This window comes from Acanthopagrus latus, chromosome 11 (assembly GCF_904848185.1).
Source record: "Acanthopagrus latus isolate v.2019 chromosome 11, fAcaLat1.1, whole genome shotgun sequence".
NCBI lineage: Eukaryota > Metazoa > Chordata > Actinopteri > Spariformes > Sparidae > Acanthopagrus > Acanthopagrus latus.
In genome coordinates this window covers 5,113,048-5,133,851 of record NC_051049.1, presented here as the reverse complement: position 1 = coordinate 5,133,851, position 20,804 = coordinate 5,113,048, and the positions used below count along the sequence as shown (strand labels likewise).

At 40.6% G+C, this 20,804-nt stretch overlaps 1 protein-coding gene across 4 annotated transcripts in view; it reads right to left on the bottom strand.

The window, feature by feature from the left end:
- Window positions 1-19,139, bottom strand: part of ryk (receptor like tyrosine kinase) — a 38,877-nt gene extending 19,738 nt beyond the window's left edge. For 2 of the 4 annotated variants that reach the window (XM_037115261.1, XM_037115264.1), the window contains exons 1-7: window positions 18,403-19,139; window positions 4,967-5,088; window positions 4,763-4,862; window positions 3,563-3,694; window positions 2,246-2,305; window positions 1,479-1,620; window positions 252-352 (exon numbers count right to left, since the gene is read on the bottom strand). In XM_037115261.1, coding sequence (XP_036971156.1) covers window positions 252-352; window positions 1,479-1,620; window positions 2,246-2,305; window positions 3,563-3,694; window positions 4,763-4,862; window positions 4,967-5,088; window positions 18,403-18,625 — 880 coding nt within the window. In that variant the 5' untranslated portion in view covers window positions 18,626-19,139. The remainder of the gene's footprint in view (window positions 1-251; window positions 353-1,478; window positions 1,621-2,245; window positions 2,306-3,562; window positions 3,695-4,762; window positions 4,863-4,966; window positions 5,089-18,402) is intronic. The other 2 variants (XM_037115262.1, XM_037115263.1) reach the window with 2 other exon arrangements.
- Between the last annotated feature and the right edge of the window lie 1,665 nt (window positions 19,140-20,804).

Genomic DNA, 20,804 nt, shown 5'->3' with positions numbered 1-20,804 from the left:
CAATCTTATGATACTGGTTAAGTTAATTAGGTCATTCACAGTCGATTATTCCATTTGGAAAAGCATGCACACTCTCAGATGCCAGTGTGAGGGAAGAAGAAAACAACTATGGCGGACTGAGTCAGGCTGAATGTACTTGAGCACTTCTAGGTTCTTCTTAGTGCAAAAACTTTTCAGATCTTTTTAAAGTAAAACATGAACTGAGGTTGCAGCTTGTTATTGATTGCCTTTGGGTAAGTAAAATCTCTTACTGGTGACAGGAGCTGCGTTGTTTGGAGTGTCAGCCCTCAGGTACTGTGTAGTCTGAGTGGACGGCTGAGACAGACCCTGCGAGCTCCCGCTGTCACTCACACTGAAAGACACAGAGGGGAAAAACAGAGTTATCCAGGGCAGCAGCTGGTAAATCCATTACCAAGTCCATCACGTGTAAAGTCCTTCCTAACTTCTTAATAACCACAAGAAAGTTTCAACCTAATGATTTACTGAATCAGGTTGCACCATTAGAACTGAATATTGAGCTTGGTAATGTGTGAAACATCTGTAGCACTGTCCAACTAAAAGCAGTCAATTATGTAAACAGTGATTTGCTGTAGCACCATGAGCAGCATCATAACTTCCTAACAGCTTTTCAAAGGCCAGATCTCTACTAGTGAGCCTGATGACATAAGTTTTAATTTATTAATGTGTAAATCTCCACTTACATAGTACCTGTGTCATAACTAAACAATGTTTGATTTTACAAACAGCCAGTTCAACCTGCTACTGCTCTCAAACAAAACTAACTTGGGTACAAAAAAACTTGTCAAGTTATTTTCAATGTTGATTGAACAGACAATTATTTTCTTAATCTATCAATCATTTGTTTATTCCATCAAAAGTTAGGAATCAGTAAACATCTGCAGATGCCTTTTTGTCTGGCAAACAGTCCAAAACCACACGATAAATCAGTTTATAAGTACATGAAACCAGCAAAAATGTACACACATTTATTTTGCTGTTGCTAAAAACCTCTTTAAAAGTTTTCAGACCAACAAAATACTATTGTATTCATAAACACAATGATTAAATCAAATGCCTTTCTCTCTAATCTTTGTACAATTTAAATGCATCACTGTCCTGATACCCAACTTCCTCAGATCAACATCAAGGAGAGGATGTGCAGTCTTCCTTTGATATAGATATCTGATAACCTGCATGGCTGCCTGCAGACATCTGGAGAGGAGATTACAGGAACTGAACCGCAGGAGAGCTGAAGTGCAGGATTCAACTTGATATAATCCCCTCTGTGGAGATGACCTATTTGTGTTGGTCTTTGAGTAGCAGCATTGTGAAAACATAACTTTCACAGGTGACACATGGAAGGCTGTAAATCTGCTGAATTGTGTCCTGGTTTTCATTAGCTCCAACAAGTGTATTTTGCTAAGCTGATATATGACAATGACTAGGGTTTCTGTGGACAAACTAAAAAACAAACAAACCTGTCCTCCATCTCCACTCTCTTCATGCTGTGCAGGTGCAGGATGGCCAGGATGATGGCCACAAGGAAGATGACAATGCAGCACACGCTCACGCTTATATAGAACACCTGGGTGGAGGTGGTGGGGGTGGTCACACCGTCTACTGATGAAAACAAGCCACACGGAGACAGAAAAGGGAGAACCTCAGAAAAACAGGCAATCTTCGCATAGAAAATAGCATGCTCATTACAGGAAGCTTCAGTGTTAGCTATTATGAAAGAATCTGAGCAAAAATATGAGATAACGCAATGACATAAAGACCCGAGTCAGAGAGGGGGGAGGCTCTAAGTGCACCGAGGGCTCCACTTTGGGTTAATGGAGGCCTTGAATACCGAGGATCCAGTGTCTGAGAGCTTTTCTCATCACCTCTCTAAAAGCCTCTGAGGGCCCCAGGTTCCTTGGGCCTACCCAAGCAGAAGGGAGACAACCCACTAATGGTACTTTGTTACTGAGGCTGTGGGCTCACAAAGAGTCTGAATAAATCCCACTGAAGAGGACTACCACACCGAGGGGTGGGGGCTGACAGAGTGCACTTCAACAGGAGAATGAATGTTTCTCTTTGGGCTCTGAAATCATATGCATTTCTTATGGAAAGTTTGACTTATGTGCACTGCTACCCAGACTTCTTAGTACTAATTCAGCCTCAGTTTTATCAGGCTGATGCCACCTAATGATAGATGATACAAGGAGGAGTAAGTGGAACAGTGTGTTGAGGAAAGATTACTTACATTCAGGCCGTGAAACAGTGTTATTGTTGATGGGGATAGGAATCTTTGGGTCATCTATTCCTGTAACAGAGCCAGAAGGAGAGAGAATCATGTCAACTCTAGTGTCACTTGAATGGCAGACTTTGTACACACAGCTACAATATGTGGTGTAGTATGTGAGGGCAAAAAAAGCTGATGCCTTTAATGAAGTTTTCAGTAAGTTCAAATCAAACAAAATTTCTTTAGTTTATTTGAAGATCAATGTTGAAAGAAAAAGGGGAGAAGCCTTAAAGGAATTTAACTACCAGAAAGTCAGATAGTCTTTCTTCAAAAAAAGTTAAGAGAATCATTGTTGCTTCTTTAATAACAGCAAAAAAAACCCCTCACTCCCACGGGGAGAACAACATAGAATAGAACAGATGAACGATCAATTAAATAACTGATTTTATAGTCAATGACATCAGACAAACCAATAACTTAGTCCTAATATCGATAAGTAGAACAAACAAAATATAATAAAGTGCAAGATAAAAAGCAATAGCGAGGCCTGTGTATTGCAAATTAACAACTTCTTGTTGACAGAAAGGACCGTGTTCGAGAACCCAACACAAAAAACCCGAAATATTTTTTAGTAGAATCCTCCAACACAACACTACAGGTATAATAGGGAAATAGAGTTGACAAGTGGGATTGCTCAGCGTACATTCTCAGTTCCACTCAGGCGTACAAAGACTCTCTTATGGCTGCTAATTTGACTCAGAATAAGATGGGGACATTTTTTTTCCATGAGACATATGACGAGAAACCTCCTGGCCACATATAATTATCTTCAGGCAGTTTGAAAATAGCACAGAGCTGAAAAACTCAAAATACAAAAGCCTATAGATCGCCCACTGTAACTCTTTAGAATTCAAGCCAATAAAATTCTCCACAACCCTTTGCGTTCTACAAAGAATATACTTTGGGAAGAAATAAAATATTTTGACCAAATGTCATAACAGTATGTGCTACAGCTTCTAATAGGTCAAACCAGTCGGCCAGTCTCACAGCAGACATCTTTACATGTCATCGCGGGAGAAGCACAGGTGTTCTTAATAACATTAACGATGGCTCTGTTCCACTGAAAAGTCCCAGTGAGCCAGCGGGCACAGCCATCATTACTGTTATTAATTTCACCTGTGCTTCCCCTGCTGTGACAAGTAAAGATGTCCGTTATGAAAAAGCTCCACGGGTGGATAAATAATAATACTGACTAAAAATGAAATATTCGGTAAGGCTGGACTTCTCCCTTGATGTGTACTTCTGCCCATATAAATCAGCTGATATTAAAACACTTACTTTTATAGCACATTTTCCTCCTCTTGAAGTTGAGCACTGTGTAGTTGTTGGCATGGATGGTCAGATTTAGCTGCACTGTTAAAACAGCCTCTCCATCTACCTTGCCGGAACAGAAGAGGTCCACTCTAAAGACTGTAGAAACACACAGACACACACACACAAACACACAAACACTCATCAATAATTTAAATCTTGTGTCTTGAGATGCATGATATCTTGTTTACATCTATGACAGCAATCACACTATGGGGATGCATGAACCTTAAAGATTAACTTTGTTGTCAACTTCGGTTCAGCAGAATCGTGAAATTGTTACAATGTTGTATACAACTTTGTCGTAACTGTCTGAGGGCTGTGAATGTAAATAACTGCTCACTTTTTAAGTTCAAATGTTCATATATGCGATGTATGATTTCACAATGACTTTACAGTATTGCCAAGAAATTAAAAATACTGAAACTAATTCTTGTTTGCATTGCACCGTTTTACTGGAGTTTAAATGCCGGACGATTTCTTGGCTCTATGTATCAGGCAACCAGCAGGAAATTGCCATTTCTGGCCAAGAATAGTCGGCACATAGCCCCCCCTCACACTGTAATGTCTCTTTTTCAGATGTGTGGTTTTGTATGGATTTAAAAAAAAAAGATATATAATGTCCTAATTTGACATCATTATAAAGGACATCAATGCCAAAGACCATTTGGCAGTACGTCTCGGGTAAAATTATGTTTTGCATGTGTAATTTGCAGCCTAATATACTCTATATATAACCATTTAATAAGTCGTGTAAATATTCAAGACTGAGTTATGAGAGTAGACCATCTAAATGCCATTAATTAGCTTACATAAAAGTTGCCAGCTAATGTAAAACCCTATAATTTCTGGTGTATTCAGACAAGCTGTCAGTGTTTCATTCATCATCAAATCACTCTAAAAGTGATCCCAACGATAACGATCGCCACTGTTGTTGTCGTTATATGGTTTGGATTCCGCCACCAATTTGTGTTGGAAAGATATTTAAAATAATCTTTATAGATACTGTAATAGTTAATGTTCTTGGCGTGGACAGCCCATTACTACGTTTCCAGTCTTTATGCTAAGCTAAGCTAACTCGCTGCTGGCTCCAGCATCATATTTAACAGATCGATATGATAGTAGTATCAATCTTTCCATCTTCAAAAGGGTAGATATTTGACATACCAGAGGGAACATGGGGCACCTCCCCCTGACTGGAGATATTGCTCCGTGGTTGGTCCATGACAACAGGGTTCTCCATTTGGAAACCAAGCCGGTATTCAACCTATAAACAAACAACACAAACACATCAATATCTGCTTTCTTGTACATGTGTGCAGGGCAAATTGTTTAAGAGATTTATCAATAATTTCTAATGCAGAGACTTACCTTTGTCTTAGAATGCCACGTGAAGTGGAGGCTGTTGGTCTCACTGGGCACAGGCAGGGTGAAGGAGAGAGCGTAATGATTCACCACATTGTCTCGCACATAGTACAGCTCTGCGTCCAGGCCTGTGTGAGGACAGAGGACAGAAAGTTGAACCATATGAGAAAATGCTGGTGACCCATTTATTGAACATCAGCAAGAGAAACGACTACGCTGGACATAGAAGACAAGAAATTTCTATTTTTGTGGTAGTTTCACTCACACACACACACATACACACACACACACCAAAGATATAAAGCCTGAGGAAACTGGTAAAATATCCAGTCAAACTGCCAGCTTGGATTAGAAGGGTTTCCCCCAATACGAGAGATGGACTGACCACATCTGTTAGTACTTGAGACCTCTTAGTGCCCGGGCGAAAAACTTCAAAACCTTCAAGTGAGACAACATCCAAAATATGACCGCAATTTTCTTTCCAGGACACCAAATTGGGCAGGGGAAGGGTTAAGAGGAGGGGCCTTAGATAGAAAAATGTGGACTTGCATACATCAACCACAGTCAAAGCATTCAGTCTTTAGTGAATGCATCATTTAGGAAATGCCATAATGCTAGCGAGAAGGGCTGGTACTGTCTGCAGTGTTTACTTCTTACTCTCTTTAACAGAGTCAAAGCTAAACAGTTGTTTTTGCTGCATCAAAAAGTCATTAATGTGTGCTGGTGAAATCCCCAACCCTGGCCTGAGGCAGTGCTATCAGTCCTTGAAAGCGTCTGGCTGGCAGAGTGGGGTCTGCCTATCAGTCTCTGAGTATCTAGTTGAAAGAAAGAGGAAGAATGTGCCCAGGCTCCCCCAATACCCTCAGGCTGTCTCTCACAGCTCTGGCTCATAGACCCTTCTCACATTGGCTCAATTAAAAACATTCTCAAGTGTTTACCAAGTCAGAGAGGGGATGGGTGTTACATAAAGTAGTGTAAGCCACAGAGTTATACTGATGGCTTTCTTTTCCTTTAATAAAGAACCTCCTACTGTTAAATATAAGGTTACATCTTGGTCAATACATGTTAAATTAAATGTATAGTTCAATAATTATTTGTATATGTTTATAATGACCGACTAGCTAAAGAATTAAAGTTAATTTTTACATACTGTCTAACTCAATTTAGAGAGTTTCATTTAACTCTAGAGAAATTTAGAAAGTAGACTCTTAAATTAAGATTTTATTTAGCAAAAGACATATTTGTATTCATGTGTAGGTAACATAGGTGTATAAGTCTTGGTTAAAATATCATTGTGTAGTATTCCAGTATTGTACGATATTTTGGGGCTGCAAAACGTGGTATACACAATTATTTTTACATACATTTGGAGTAATATTCCCAATTAATGGGAGAGACAATTTAGGCATCAGAATTTTCACTGTCAAAAAACATTAAGACTGTGTTGATATAACAAATAGGTTTCCTTATATCACATTTGTAGACCAGGACAGCTCTGCAACACTACAGTATCAGATTATTATGCTGTTATTTATCAATATCAAAAAAGGGCAACTTCTGTAAAATGGAAATTGCCCTTGGCCATAACACAATTTCAATAACATTTCAATTAAATTGTGCAGCACTATATTCAAAGATAAGCCGATTCAAGGAATTATTCTATTGTTTATTTTTACTAAACTTATTATTTGCTTTGCTAGACATTATTGCATTTATTGGCATGAAAATATGATTTCTTGGCTAATTTACAGACAATTGTCGTTCGTTCCCTGTAGCGTAGATGGCCACTTGCTGAGTGTGTTGTCATGTTTTCACTCTCCTGAGGGAAATATTAGGCCAAATAATGTTCTCTGCTAATTTTGCCAGTCTGTCTTCTGGTGCTGAGCATGTACAGTAGGTAGAGTTTATGTTGATGCCTACTGCATCTGAAAACAATGCTGATAAGAGCACAGACACTGAGCCTGAACAGTACACGTGTGGGCCGTAAAACCAAAACAATGAGGTGAGAACACCAAAGACTGCAGAGTGATAATACATGCTAAAATCTGTGTGGACCTCTTTCACATTACACACAGTAATCTAATCCATTGACAATGTAAAATGTTCATCACAGTATCTTTAACTTTCAGCCAAGCAACCAGAATATCAGAATAAGAAAATGCTGTGATAAATGTATTCTATACTGCTCAACTCGTCTGTGCCGTCTCTCCTGTGCGTATTATAAAATGTTGGCAGTAACCACACAGCCACACAGTTTAGTCATGTCCTAACTGCCCTTCTCATGCTCACCTCAACATGTGGCCACACTGCTTTGATACCAATTAAACTATTCAACCAGACAAAAAGGCCAAACAGGGACCAGTGTGAGCTCAAGTGTGTCCCTCCCACAACACCACAGCCATCCACCAAATCTGCAGCAACCTCATAACAGGAAAGTGAAGGAATGGCAACAGGAGCCCGTCAGTGTACACAGACAGAGAATAAATGGTTCCCGGGGTTAAGGACGTTGAACCATGCACTGCAGCTTCATCACTGACTCACACTCTCTGCTCTCAGGAATCTGATAACAGCATTACTAGAAGGTGTGCCTGTAAACAAGATTCTTGTTAGTTACTGTTTGGTCACAACATACAAAGTGCTTCACTACATCATCATGGTGTTTGCCACTCCAGATGCAAACATCTCTCGTGCTCCAGTCTTCTTAAAACACTAATGGAAAATAACAACATCGTTTTGAACTCCAGCAGGATGACTTGGCAGCATGCTGTGTTTTGAGGGATTATTTCCTGCTGGACATTTCCATTTCTCTCTGCTGGTGTGGAGTGATGAACAATAGCGAGGGCAGAACAAACTGTGTCACCTGCACTGATATGAAAACACTCAACTCCAGCACACTTGAGCATCGGAAAATCACGCGAGCATCAGAATCTAAGTCTTACAGTAATGAGTCCTTTATTTTATTTCATTTTTTTTACATTTTGAAAGCTGTTTACCATTCTGCATGAAATGAAATGTGCAGGTGGTACCTGGGTCTTACACTGCAGCTACAGCCTCCTGTTGTTCCCAGTAAATCTAGAGATCAGTCTAGGGCTGGTGAGTATGGCCTTACAATAATATCACAGTATTTCAGAACTTCCTAGATGTTAGGACTGGGTGACAAAAACACATACCACAAACTCCTTTTACCTAATGAGCTCTACTTTAGGACTACACTACTAGTACAACAAAATACTAAAAAGGAACTGCCTGCAGAGCTCAGAGACAGGACTGTGTTGAGGCACAGATGTGGGAAAGGCTACATATTTTTTCTGCTGCACTGAAGGTGCCCAAGAGCACAGTGGCCACCATAGTTCTTAAATGGAAGAAGTTTGGAACAACCAGGACTCTTCCAAGAGCCGGCTGTCCAACCAAACTGAGCAATCGGGGGAGAAGGGCCTTGGTAAGAGAGGTGAACAAGAACCCGATGGTCCCTGTAGCTGAGCTCCAGAGATCCTGCGTGAGGATAGGAGAAACTTCACTAAACCAATCTGGCACCAAGAGTGGCCAGACGAAAACCTCCCCTCAGTGAAAGACACATGAAAGCCTGCTTAAGTCACTTAAGGACACTTAGAATGTGAGAAACAAGATAGGTATACCCTCCAACAGGACAATGACCAGCCAGAGCCTTGACCTGAACCCAACTGAACATCTCTGGAGAGATCTGAATATGGCTTTCTACCGACAGCCCCCACCCAACCTGACAGAGCTCGAGAGGATCTGCAGAGAAGAATGGCCGAAAATCCCCAAATCCAGGTGTGCAAGGCTTGTCGTGTCACACCCAAGAGGACTCCACGCTACAATCGCTGGCAAAGGTGCTTCGACTGTCAGTCTGAATACTAATGTCATGTGATATTTCAGTTTTTCCTTTGTAATACATTTGTGACAATATCATTTGTAAAATTCTGTTTACACGTTATCATTATGATCTATTGCATGTAGATTGATGAGGGAACATTTTAGAATAAGACTGCAACATAACAAAATGTGAAAAAAAGTGAAGAGGTCTAGACCCGCCTTTCAATTCACTCAACTGTAGAGAGGGAGCTGCAACAGAGGTGACAAGAATAGGTAACGTTTGGTTTTACCATACACAGAGCATATTTCTGTGACATGCTTGCTTGTTTCCTCAACTTGTGTTGTTCCAGTTACTGTGGAACTGTGGAACTGTGGACGTTATTATGGAAGTTACTCCTAATATCTTTAAGAGCCTGATTAATCTGGTCTTTAAAGACAGTCGATTCCTTCTGTTTATCCTCCATCAGTGTGTGGCCATAAAAGTGAGCTCACTCTTTACATCTGAACCAACTAGCTCGTTCTTGGCACGTGTAGTGTACTAGTTGATAGGTTAGGAACCCTAACGGCTGATTTTAAAAAAAAAGTTTTGTCCTATTTGGGGAAACTTTGCTAACAGCTATAATCTAAACAGGGAACATTTTTAAGGCAGCTAAGTCGGAGTAATCCAGCCAAATGAGAGAGAGAAAGGCTCCTGCTAGCCAAACGTTCGGACACTGCCCATTAAATGCCATTTGAGATGCCATGTAGTACATCTGTTGGAAAATAATGAAAGATCGTCAGATGCTCAACTTCAGTGGTTTCACTCAGCACAAAACAAACCACATGTTCTTTTCCATGAAACACCCTGCTGACATTCCTGGAGTACCAACACATTATACCTGTGACATTCCCACATTCAGTCCAGTCCTGTTGACCACTGAGCAGCTCCACTGGAGTAGGATTTAAGTACCTTGCTCAAGGGCTCATCGACAATCCTTTCACTGTGGGAGGATTACTCACTCACTTCTCCCTCCCACCTTTCTTTTACCCCGGTTGAGACATGGACATTGACATGGATACTTTTAGATAACATCACATATAAAATCTTATAAATGTACTAAAATAGGCCATTCTTTTCATATACAGATGTCAACACAAGAATGTAAGTCGTGGACTAATAAATCAAAGTTTGTCTTGACATTTTGGTCTACAAAGTTTTAAGTCGACATGCAGTGTTCTCCTGCAAGCAGTGGATCACGTTGCAGACTTTGAAAGAGGAGAACAAAAGGTGGCAGTGGCCAGGTGGTAAGGTCCAGGACAGATACAACAAAGACCCTCTTGTGCGCACAGTCGACACTATACCTCCCAAAGCCTTCATCCCTGAGTGCTCAGGAGATAAACACTCCCTCCAGCCTCTCACTGGGAAGATACTGGCCACATTAACCAAGGAAGGAGAAAATGAGGGCCTGCGTGAAACTCTATCAACTGGAAACTCCAAACAAATCCACAGGCATGAATGAGGCAGGAAAAGGGGAGGATAATGTACGACGGATCTCAAGATCTGAGATATCTAACAAACAACAGGACTATAAACTGAGGACGTCAGGTTGGACAGTGATTGAAAAAGACATCATGTAAAATAACCCAATGCTGTGGTCTCTGGATTTGATGGGTAGTTTAGTCTGTCAGCTGACAGGATAAAAAGGAATATCAAGAATAATATTAGTGTCCCTGTCCTTACTAAACAAGTAAGGTGATCACCACAGGAGTCCCTCCATCAGAAGAGTATGCTGCCAACCGACTTGCACAGGATAACAGTAGGAAAAGACCTCAACATCATTTTTCATGCAAACACTGCAAAGCAACCACTTCACACACCAACAAAAATGACTGATTGAATACAAACAGATAACTAACCAGGTGAATAGTTTGCCCCATGACAATCTGACATGAAATTATAACATGATGACACAGCACTCTACATGCTGACTCAAACAATGGCAGGTTAAACTCTCTAAAACATCAGTCTTCACTTTTTGAATTCAGCAAGGACAATACACTTTTATAGTGCCACGACATTTTGTTCAAAATGCAGATAACAAAACGTTTAACAATTTTTTTCAAGAAAATATAATTTTGGTTTTGAAATCCCAGAATAGCCACCCTTTGATTTAATCATATCTCCTCTAATACGAGGCATTAGGTTAACAATTTGAGCAGGAAATCACCTGACATGTCATCCATCTCACAGTCAGCTCTCTGAGACATGTAGGGCACTTGAGAGGTTGTTTTCCTTCAACTTTCTATTTGGGTTATAAAATATCAAAGTCTTGGGTTACTGAAAACCCCAAAACATCAGATCAGCATGGAGCAATGAGGAGACAAATGAATACACAAAACAAACACAATTACCTTATTTCAATCTTGTTTTCAACAAAGTTTTCATTTTGACTGGCACAATTTTTCATTTTCTAACCCTTTCATGGAATCAAGTCAGGGAGATCTGGAAGAAGCACCAGGGACAGACGGAAGCTTCTGGAAAAGCAAACACCCAGAGTGACACCGGATTCTGCTCTGATCCAGAGCCGATTATAAAAAGGGAGGCTTACCAAAATGATTTACTTCCCTTCAACCTGTCTGCAGAATTGAGCCAGAGGTACTGACTTGACTGACTTGCTGTAATTAGTCTCTCCTCTCACTGCCGACTGGAGGGGAAATGTACGTCACTTCATGAACTGACTGACAAGAGAAGAGTCTGGTGATCTAAAAACAGACACACAGACGCTCGCTGCCTGCTGTTTTTCACCACGGAACAGTTAATATACAGTATTCTAGACTTTTGGTGTGAAAAAACAAATAATCTTGCAGCCAATTAGTTTTTGGGGTAATGACGTCATAAAATATAATGATGACAACAACAACAACAAAAAAAGCCTTTTCATGGTTTAGGAATGGTGTTACTGCATGTCCCAACAGAAAACCACCACATTTTCTTTACTTCCAGCTACAAAAGCATCAAAGTATCAGTGTTTTTATATGAAAAGTCTACTAACAATGAAGAATAAAACTATCATGATTTATGTAGTATTTTATTTGAATAACACAGCCAAACATCCAGACCAAAGTCACCAACTAAGCTTTAATAGTTGGCCTACAAGAGCAGCACTCGAGTCACATCTGAAAGCATCTTCCAGCTAGAAGAAAAACACACATTAAGTCACAATCTCTGTGGTTTTCTTTGACTCGCTTCAAAGAAACCATACATCAGTTTTCCTCTTTTATTCTATGAAGTGCCCCGAGGGCAGACAAGGATGAAGGCAGAGTAAGGAAACTAAAGCAAGGCTGTCTGCCACACTCCCTTTATAGGCACTTCGTTGATGGTTATTCATTGCTTAAAGGGGCTCCTTAGTTTACTCAACAAATATCAAATGGTTTACTGAAAAAATGATTAGCTGTTTGCAGCAGAATAACTTTATCTTGAGCTGACTAACAGGTCTTTTAGGAGGTCTCACGCACCCACCTTCATCTATTTTTGGATGCTGTTTTACATGGGCAGCTTTGTGGGCATAGCTGCAGTGTGAACGCCTGAGCTGTGTGTGCAAAGTCAAATATTTTTGTGTTTTTTAGGGTTAGAAAGGTGTGCTTGGTAACTAATTATATCATTTTAGAACAGCTCCAGATAAATCAGCAAAATTAATTCAGTATAACTCAAGCAAGACAGCAGTTTCAACAGAATTACAGTGCAACAAGCAGGAAAAAACATGATCATATATTTCCGTTCCCGATGTTCCAATTTAAGCACAAGAGCAACAATTTACAAAATGGGAATCTCCTGTAAAGCAGCGGCCCATCTTTTGTCTACGCGCAGCAGCTTTCAGACAAAAGATGTGAAAGCAGGGGCTCCGCTATTCAACCACAGGATCCTTGGAGAGTGGCATGAAGGAAATGAATGCTGCTGCCAATCACTCCTCACTGTTCACGGGCTCTTTTTCAAAGCCTCTGCTCGCCTTTCAGCTCTTTGGAGGAGGGGAGAGCGGCTGGTTAACCGACATGCACTTGGCTCTCAGCGATTTTACACACTTGCTCACATTTTGAAGAAGCCCATTTTTGCAAATTTATCTGGGGAATTCAACCAAACTGATTGGGAGGTAGAAAGAAAAAAAATACCACATAGGTAGGATTTTCCCTGATGGAAAGCACAATTAAATAAAATGGAAACTGTGATTGCTTTTTAAGATAACTGTGAAGTAGCTGTACTACCAGGTGGAGACGGTCTGATCAGAATCCGTCAACAACTGTTACTGCAAAACCAACAAACATGTTTCCCTTTCCCACGAGCAAAGCATTGGAAAAAAAACTATTTTAATGAGGAACTGCTTATTTTGTCTGCACAATACTAATTTTGGTTGGGGACCTGGGAGCTTTGGTTTTGCTTTGACTGGAAAAGCCCAGATCTACTACAGAGACATAGTACGTACGCCATGCAAGCTAGAAAACAGACTAGAAACATTCCTCAGAGTAATGTGTTAAGGATCAAGCCGACAGTGATTCTACCATGGAAAACTGGGCTTGAAAGGTCATTATTATAGGAGACAGCAAATGAATATACAGAAAACGTATTTATACTTCATCCCTCATTTTCTAAACTATCACATGGATGGTCAGAACGCCAGGAAAGAGGGAAAGAAAGAAATCTATTGAAGCGTATGAAACCAGTGCCATAGCTTGGGTCATGGGCCTCATGAATGTTGTCTCTAACACCACTTCTAACCCCAAATTAGCATGTATATGCAGCTTTTCAAATGCGGGTAAGATCGCTAAAAATAGGTGTTTGACTTTTTTAACATTGCCAGGAGATGAGTTTGCCTCTCTGCGTGTAAAACAGGAAACATGAGAACGAAAAGGATCAAGTTTTAAAAGCCTTAATCGGTATTCGGAATAAGACACATCATTTTTTCCAGAGCAGATAACAGAAGTTTCTTAGGAGTGAGACATCTTGCTTCTCTCTGGTCTCTGCTGAGTTACACATGTGCAGTAACGATAGAGGCTGACACGCAAAGAAGCCACTAAAAACATTTACTTTTAAAATATCTCTTATGTTCAGTGAAACTCAGCGCCAACTGAACAGCGTTGAAAAGCAGCTTGAACAGAGACGGATATAAAAGTATGACCAAGCCTGCAGCCACAGCTTTGAGAAACATCATATCATTGTGCTGTGTGCACCCAGGTGTTGTGTTTTCATCACAGCTGATCTGAGGTGGAGACGATAAACATCGATGACTACTGCAGAGTAGTGTGTTAACACACATTAACATTAAAGACAAAAGCCAGATGCTAGTGGGTGTAAGTGGGGTTTTTTCTCCAGTGTGAAAGGGGTGTAAGAGCTGCCTGGCACTTAGTGAACAGTATGGTACCTGCTGGTGCCCTGACGGTTAAATACTTGGGGTTGTCGTTTAATAGACCTATGAAAAGTGCAAAAAGTTAATCAGCTGTTTTATATCATTTTAAACTGATCTATTCTTTGGGTTTTAAACTGCTGGTTGGACAAAATAAGAGATCTGGATATGTCAACTATGATCTTGATAGGCCAACTACGTCTTTCAACCTTATGTTTGCTGCCATGGCTCTGCAATCCACTCCAGAAATCTGTAACTGTTAATACTGAAGTCTGGAACAATGAGGTGGTTTTACATCTACAAAGACCAAGTGTGATCTCAGTACCTTTTGACTGAAATTGGCATATGTCCCTATAACTTGTCATGTTAAGCAACACAATTCAAACCAAGGATTCAGTCAGGACCTGGGTGCAGGGTGGGGGTTCATGAGACAGACAGTTCACTACCCATTAGTCATATGCAAAAACAATCAGGGATGCTGCCTGCAGTTCGTCCGTAGTCAAACACGCTGTGTATGCAAAACCCTGTTTCAATCCAAGCATGACTTTTCCTGTTCCTTACCAACCCCCCGAGGCTCAGGTATTTTGTTAAAGTTATCAAAATGAAACTCTGAATGGACAGTCCATCTGTTGGAGAGGCAGCGAGACCACAGCAAGGCTGCATTACTTGGTGATGTCACTTTTTCCCTCTCACAATAATGTCTCTATGCTTTATTGGCAAATACAATTGTATTACTTCATTGTTATCATTTGCAATGAATAGGAGTCTGGTGGAGCCAATAAATTTCAAAAACCATAAAAACGGACAGGACGGAGTTCAGTGAGGATTTTAAAAGTTAAACTTCTTTCCATTATTTAGAGTTTTAGAGGTGATCAGCCCTAAAAGATGGTATCATGTGCCTCAAGATTTAACTGGAAGATTCTGACTATGTGTCACAATCCAAGAGCTGTCAGTTATTTACACTAATGAGGTAGACGGTTAGCAGTTCACAGTGACATGAGCAAATTGTACAGATACCAGCGTACTGACAGCATCGGACAAGACTGTAATTTTGCAGTCTGGTCAGTTGCAGATATGAACATATATTAGTCACACTGGACAAAATCTGCCTGTCTGAACGAAGCAGCCCACAAAAATGATCTCACCTCCTACAGCTTGTTAAAACATCCTTTATCTGTGTTTTTTCTTGTGACTCTCAAATTACCATTTTCACACAACAAAAGGCAGACTTTTTGATTTGTCCTTGTTGCTCAGGTGTAACAACAACACTAACAATAGCTCCATTTCATTAAAGTTTCCCCAAACCATCAAAGTGAGCCAGCATGAACAACACCAGAACCCTGAAACTGAAGCAGCTAAATGGAATTCAGCCATCATTCACTCTATTATATACACCTGTAATTTTCCTATTATGGTCAAGATGTGTTCTGTAAAAAAAGTATGATTCTGCTGGCTCACTGAACAAATCTATACTTCATCCAGACCCCATCTTTGCATAGTTATCCCTGCTGCTCTGGATATTTGAGCCCAACCGATGTATTCTCAGCCACAGATAATGATGAAGAAAAAGATGCTTGGGAAAATCTAATAATTAATTTCTAAGTGAAGAATTCTTTTTCAGCGCACTGATGTCATTTTGGACGATAAACTCTATAGTCTTACTGTTGAATATCTTGCCACCGTTAGTTGAATATCTTGCCACCGTTACAGGGTGTATAACAGCTGAGATATCTATATCAGAATTCTTCACTCAAAATTGGTTATTGGTCGTCCCTTCTGGATATCTTAACGTTCAATACAAGTTTCTCCAGAAACTCAACAACATTAAACAGCCGCAGGAAACTCTTTGGGGTTCACAGAATGACTTTAGTAGATTACATTATTTTTTAGTCAACAGAAAGTGGTATTTAATTCACGCTAACTTACAAATCTGAGGTTTTAAAAAATTGTTTCTACATGAGCTGCGCTGTACCGGCTGATTTAAAATACAACACAAACTGCCTATCTCCAGTTCCCATGTGATGCCAGCTTCACCACACAGTTTTTCCTAAAGTTTCCTCGCATCATGGAAGTTTCTCTCCACACATACTTTTAGCTCCGCATTCATAGTTGTCAAACATTAAAAGATTTCTCTAAATGACCAGACAAGGTTTCAAGCGAGCCACAAGAGAGGCCCTCATCTGGCAACACAAGATGAACTATAGCCTGATGGAGAACAAGAAGAACCAAAAGGGACAGAGTCAGCCTACAGTCTAACACCAGGCAGATTACAGAGGGGAGGAAATGTTTTTTTAAACAGCACAATACTTAAATCCTCTCAGCAAAAAGCCAGAGACCAAAACCATCTAGATTAACTGTTTACATATTTTAAAGTATCAGAAGATCTGGTAAACCTCCCGAAATGTGCATCAACATGATGCTCATGAGTTAAAACATCAAAAAAGAGCCTAAACATAGAAACACTCGTTCTTATTCGATGGCGGGCAGCACTGAATAACTCTGCATTTACTGAGCATATAGAGGTTCACCAACACAAACCTGGACACAGTTGATGCTTTCTGCTCGGAACTAATTTTGCTGAGACCTGCTGAATCACATCAGATGCCAAAATGCTGATGCTACTACAAGATGATGATACATTTCTTCACAGCAGCTGCACATTCGTCAATTGCAGTATCAGCTTCCTCCCTCCACAAAGACTTTACACACTAGCACTTCTACCCATTCATTAGGCTGTACAGTGGCACTCACATGGCAAATGACTGGTTCTAATCTGCTCCCTCCAGACATCTTCAGTAAACCCGAAATTAACAATTTAGGACCAATCCATGGACTGGCTCGAAACTTGGCATCAGGATAAAGGATATTAGTGTATTTAAGGCCAAATTGAGAAGGAGAAGGAGGTTTTTTGTGCATAAGTACCAAACATAAAGACACAATTTTGTACATCACCCACAGCTGCATAATGCCCTCCAACAGCACTATCACCACTATGGACCACACTCACTTCATATAACCCAACCCTGACAGCTCAACCACAAATATCCCAGTCGGCTTATTGTTTTTAAAATGTTCGGTTTAGTCACTTCCTCATCTCCAGAATTCCTGGTGACACATCAGCAGAACTTTTCTTGATGCAGACGAGGTAAAACTCACCAACAGCTGTGAATCCACTTCGAGCTGCGTGTCCATTTTCTTAACGTTAGAACATCGAACATAACAGCTGTACTGACTGAAGTTAAAAGATCCAGATATGATATGTGCGGGTTTTGTCAAGCATTGCATCCTGATCTATAGAGACACTTAACAGCTACAGGCCAACTCTTACAAATCAATTGTCAATTGTTTTTGTGATGGCACATGGCTCATTTCATGGTAGATGATTAATCTAACATATACCTACAATGTGATGTCTTTGTTACAACAATAGATGTTACAATATTCTGTGATTTTCAAGCTGCAACAACAGGTCTTTTGTTCTCCTCCAATTTTTGTAAGTGGTTAATCATTTCAGTCACATTTCAAATAAAACTATTAAATATCTGCAGTTTTCCGGCTTCTGACATTTAAGAATTTACTGCTTTTCTTCGTCATGTCTTAAAAGTAAAAGAATCTTTGGGGTTTAGACAGAAAGTCTCGCTTTCGCCTCCTGGAAATTGTGACGAGCGTTTCTTCCACTTCATAGAAAAAATTTCCACAAATTGATCTATAATGACAATAAGTTAGTTGTAGCCTTCTTATCATCATAAATCCATCCATCCCTCTGAAACCTTGTCAACTTACACATCCACATGATCCTGAGGTTTTGAAAATGTTCAGGGATTCTTTTCCTTTATTTCAACTCAGTTTCAAGTTACCAGTGGGCTCACCACGCAATTAGCACATCAAATGATCAAAGTAATAATGTGTGCAGCACATGTTGTCCTGTTCTGAGTGTTAGAGTTAACTTTGCATACAGGCTTACAGACTTACATCTTGATCTCACGCTCTTTGGCTCAAAGTTAAAGGCTCTGCTGTGTGGCGGGCAGGAAGCACTTAAAGTCGAATTACTGTTGGGCTAATCTCACACAATACACGAGTCAGTTGCTATACTTCAGTGTAGTTCTGAGAGGAAAAAACTTCAGGAGGTGGAGGGCTCAGTGGCACAGCTGCATCACAACACACACACACATACAGAGAGAGTCAGACACCCTGATAAGAAAGTTTGAAGACTTTAACTGCGGGCCTTCTTACCCAAAAGCTTCTTCACCTCCTCCACGCTCATGTAAATGTTGACACTCGGGCTGTTGTTGTTGTTGTTGTTGTTGACGCCTGCGGGGCTGCTGGGGTTGTTAGCCAGGCAGCCGGCCCCTTCCAGCAGCAGGAGGAAGAAGAAGCCCCCGAGCCTCCACAGCACCGAGTGTGGCCAACCTCGGGACTCAGGCGGGCTGCCAGAGCCGTGAATCAACCCCAACATAGCAGTGGTCGTCTGGCTCGCAGTTGTTCTTCGCTGTTCGCCAATTTCTTTCTCATCCGTATCTGAAGTTAATCCCGAGAGGCAACATTACGAGTTACTTCACGCCGCAGCGCCACTTTCTAGACTTTTACTCCCTTTTTTCCCCCCACCCGCTCTCCAACTAGCCTGGTTTTTGTCCTTACTTGCTAGCTCAGACGGGCTAAGTTAGCCGGAGCGGGCTAACTTTCGTCGGGTTGTGCTAACCGTCCGCGGTCAGACTGTCGGTTGGCCGTTGGAACGTTCGGGATATTTACAACGTTTTCCCGAGACGCGAAACACACACCGGATGTCGCCGCATTGAGCGGACTTTGATTCGCGCAGGTCAAAACGAAAGAAGGAAAACGAAAAAAGTTCCACCAAGCAGCGAACTAGCTAATACATCCAGCTTCCTCCCTCCATGGGCTTTCCTCCCGTCGCTTTTTCCTCACTATCTCAGTTTTCACCCGGAGCAGGAGGAGGAGGAGGAGGGGGAGGAGGAGGAGGGGGGCGGCGGGGGCACCACTGCCCCGACTACAGCAGTGGGGTGATGCATTCAGGGGCCGTCGGAAATATTTCAACAAGCGTGTCAGTGAACGGACCAAAAAAGGATAGAACCAATTGAAGCGAGCAAAATGAGTTAGCCAATTAGTTACTTAAATCAATCAATAAAGATCTGTCCTATTCAATCAGGTACTGTAAATCAATTCCAAGCATTCAATATATTCAATTCGTATGGGCCCATTCTCCAGAGCACTGCACTGTTTCCCTTTAATGTAAATGGTTGTATATACGTTTGTAAATTTCAACAAGGTATGTACACATTTAGCATATGACAATTTATATTTGCATTTTGAGTTATGAAAATATGTATTGTAAAGTGTATCAGAATGAAAAGATAACTGTCCAGTCAGAAATGGGAGGTTGTTCTGATAAAAAAACAAAAAACAACACCAGACAAGGCAAGGTGAACAGTTTTTAAGGTGAAATATAAAGCTAAAATCAAAAGTAGTCAAAAAACAGCCAATTATACCCTGGACCCTAGAGAGTTTTTTTTTTCTTCATCATACTTTTATACTTTTATACTTTTTACTACACTTTTATTTACCTTGCATTGCTGGACTGCGGTAGGGAAAGGTGGGCCATCTACATCGTGATATTCCAAGGTTCAGTGAAGGCAGCACAAGACTAGGGAACAAGTGGGATGATTATCCCCCTCAAACATATTTTCACAGAGGGCACACAAACTACTTCTAAGTGCTGTATCGTAGGCAGCCAGACTTGTTTCAGTACATCTATACTTGTATTAAGGGACAAGGCTTCCATAGAAAAAGCTATAACGACCATATTAAAATCTTATAAGTGGAGCATATTCCTTCTCCCAAATTAAAGATTTCAGAATATATGGAAACTTGATTGTAGGCCCAATCTCTCCAGTGGCCCATGATACTGCACATAGAATTACCACGACCTGGATGACTGGGAACCTTCATCAACATCAAACAAACTACTATTTGGACATCAGCTTTGAACATTTTAATGTGAGAATACATAAGAAATGTGTGCTGTATGCTTGTAGTTGTGTGTGTGTGTGTTGGTTTGAAGTCTGGGGTCCTTTTGGATCCCCTTTACACATGTATTACCGGACTGGGCCCACAAAACGATTCTATGATGTGTGTCTGGCATGTTTCTGCAGGAAAAAAAGGTATAATGACCACATTAAAATCCTTCAAGCGGAGCGTATTCAATCATGATTGTAGGACTCACCTTTAAAAATCAGATTTTCAATGTGCAGCAGGCAAACCATTTGAAAATGGACCTGTAGTGTTGAAGTTTGCACATTGTTCTACTCAGTGAAGCTCAAACACTCAACAATCGGAACAAGAAGCAAAACAGAACTTTTGTCACCCACAAATTGCTGTGCTACCTAACCAAAGAAGGAATGAACATTAGATAAGTACCGGGGAAACTTGGAAAAGAAAGATTTTATATTTTTGAGAGTTTTTTAGTCTTTTTTAGAGTTTGCATATCGCAATACTGCATAGGTGTTGACTTTTCCTAGTTTTAAAGATTATATTACAGTAAAGTGTTTTAATTTCCTGAACTTAAAAGAGTTTTCTCCTTGTTCTAATGTTTGCCTTTACCCGTCTTGCTCATTATATCC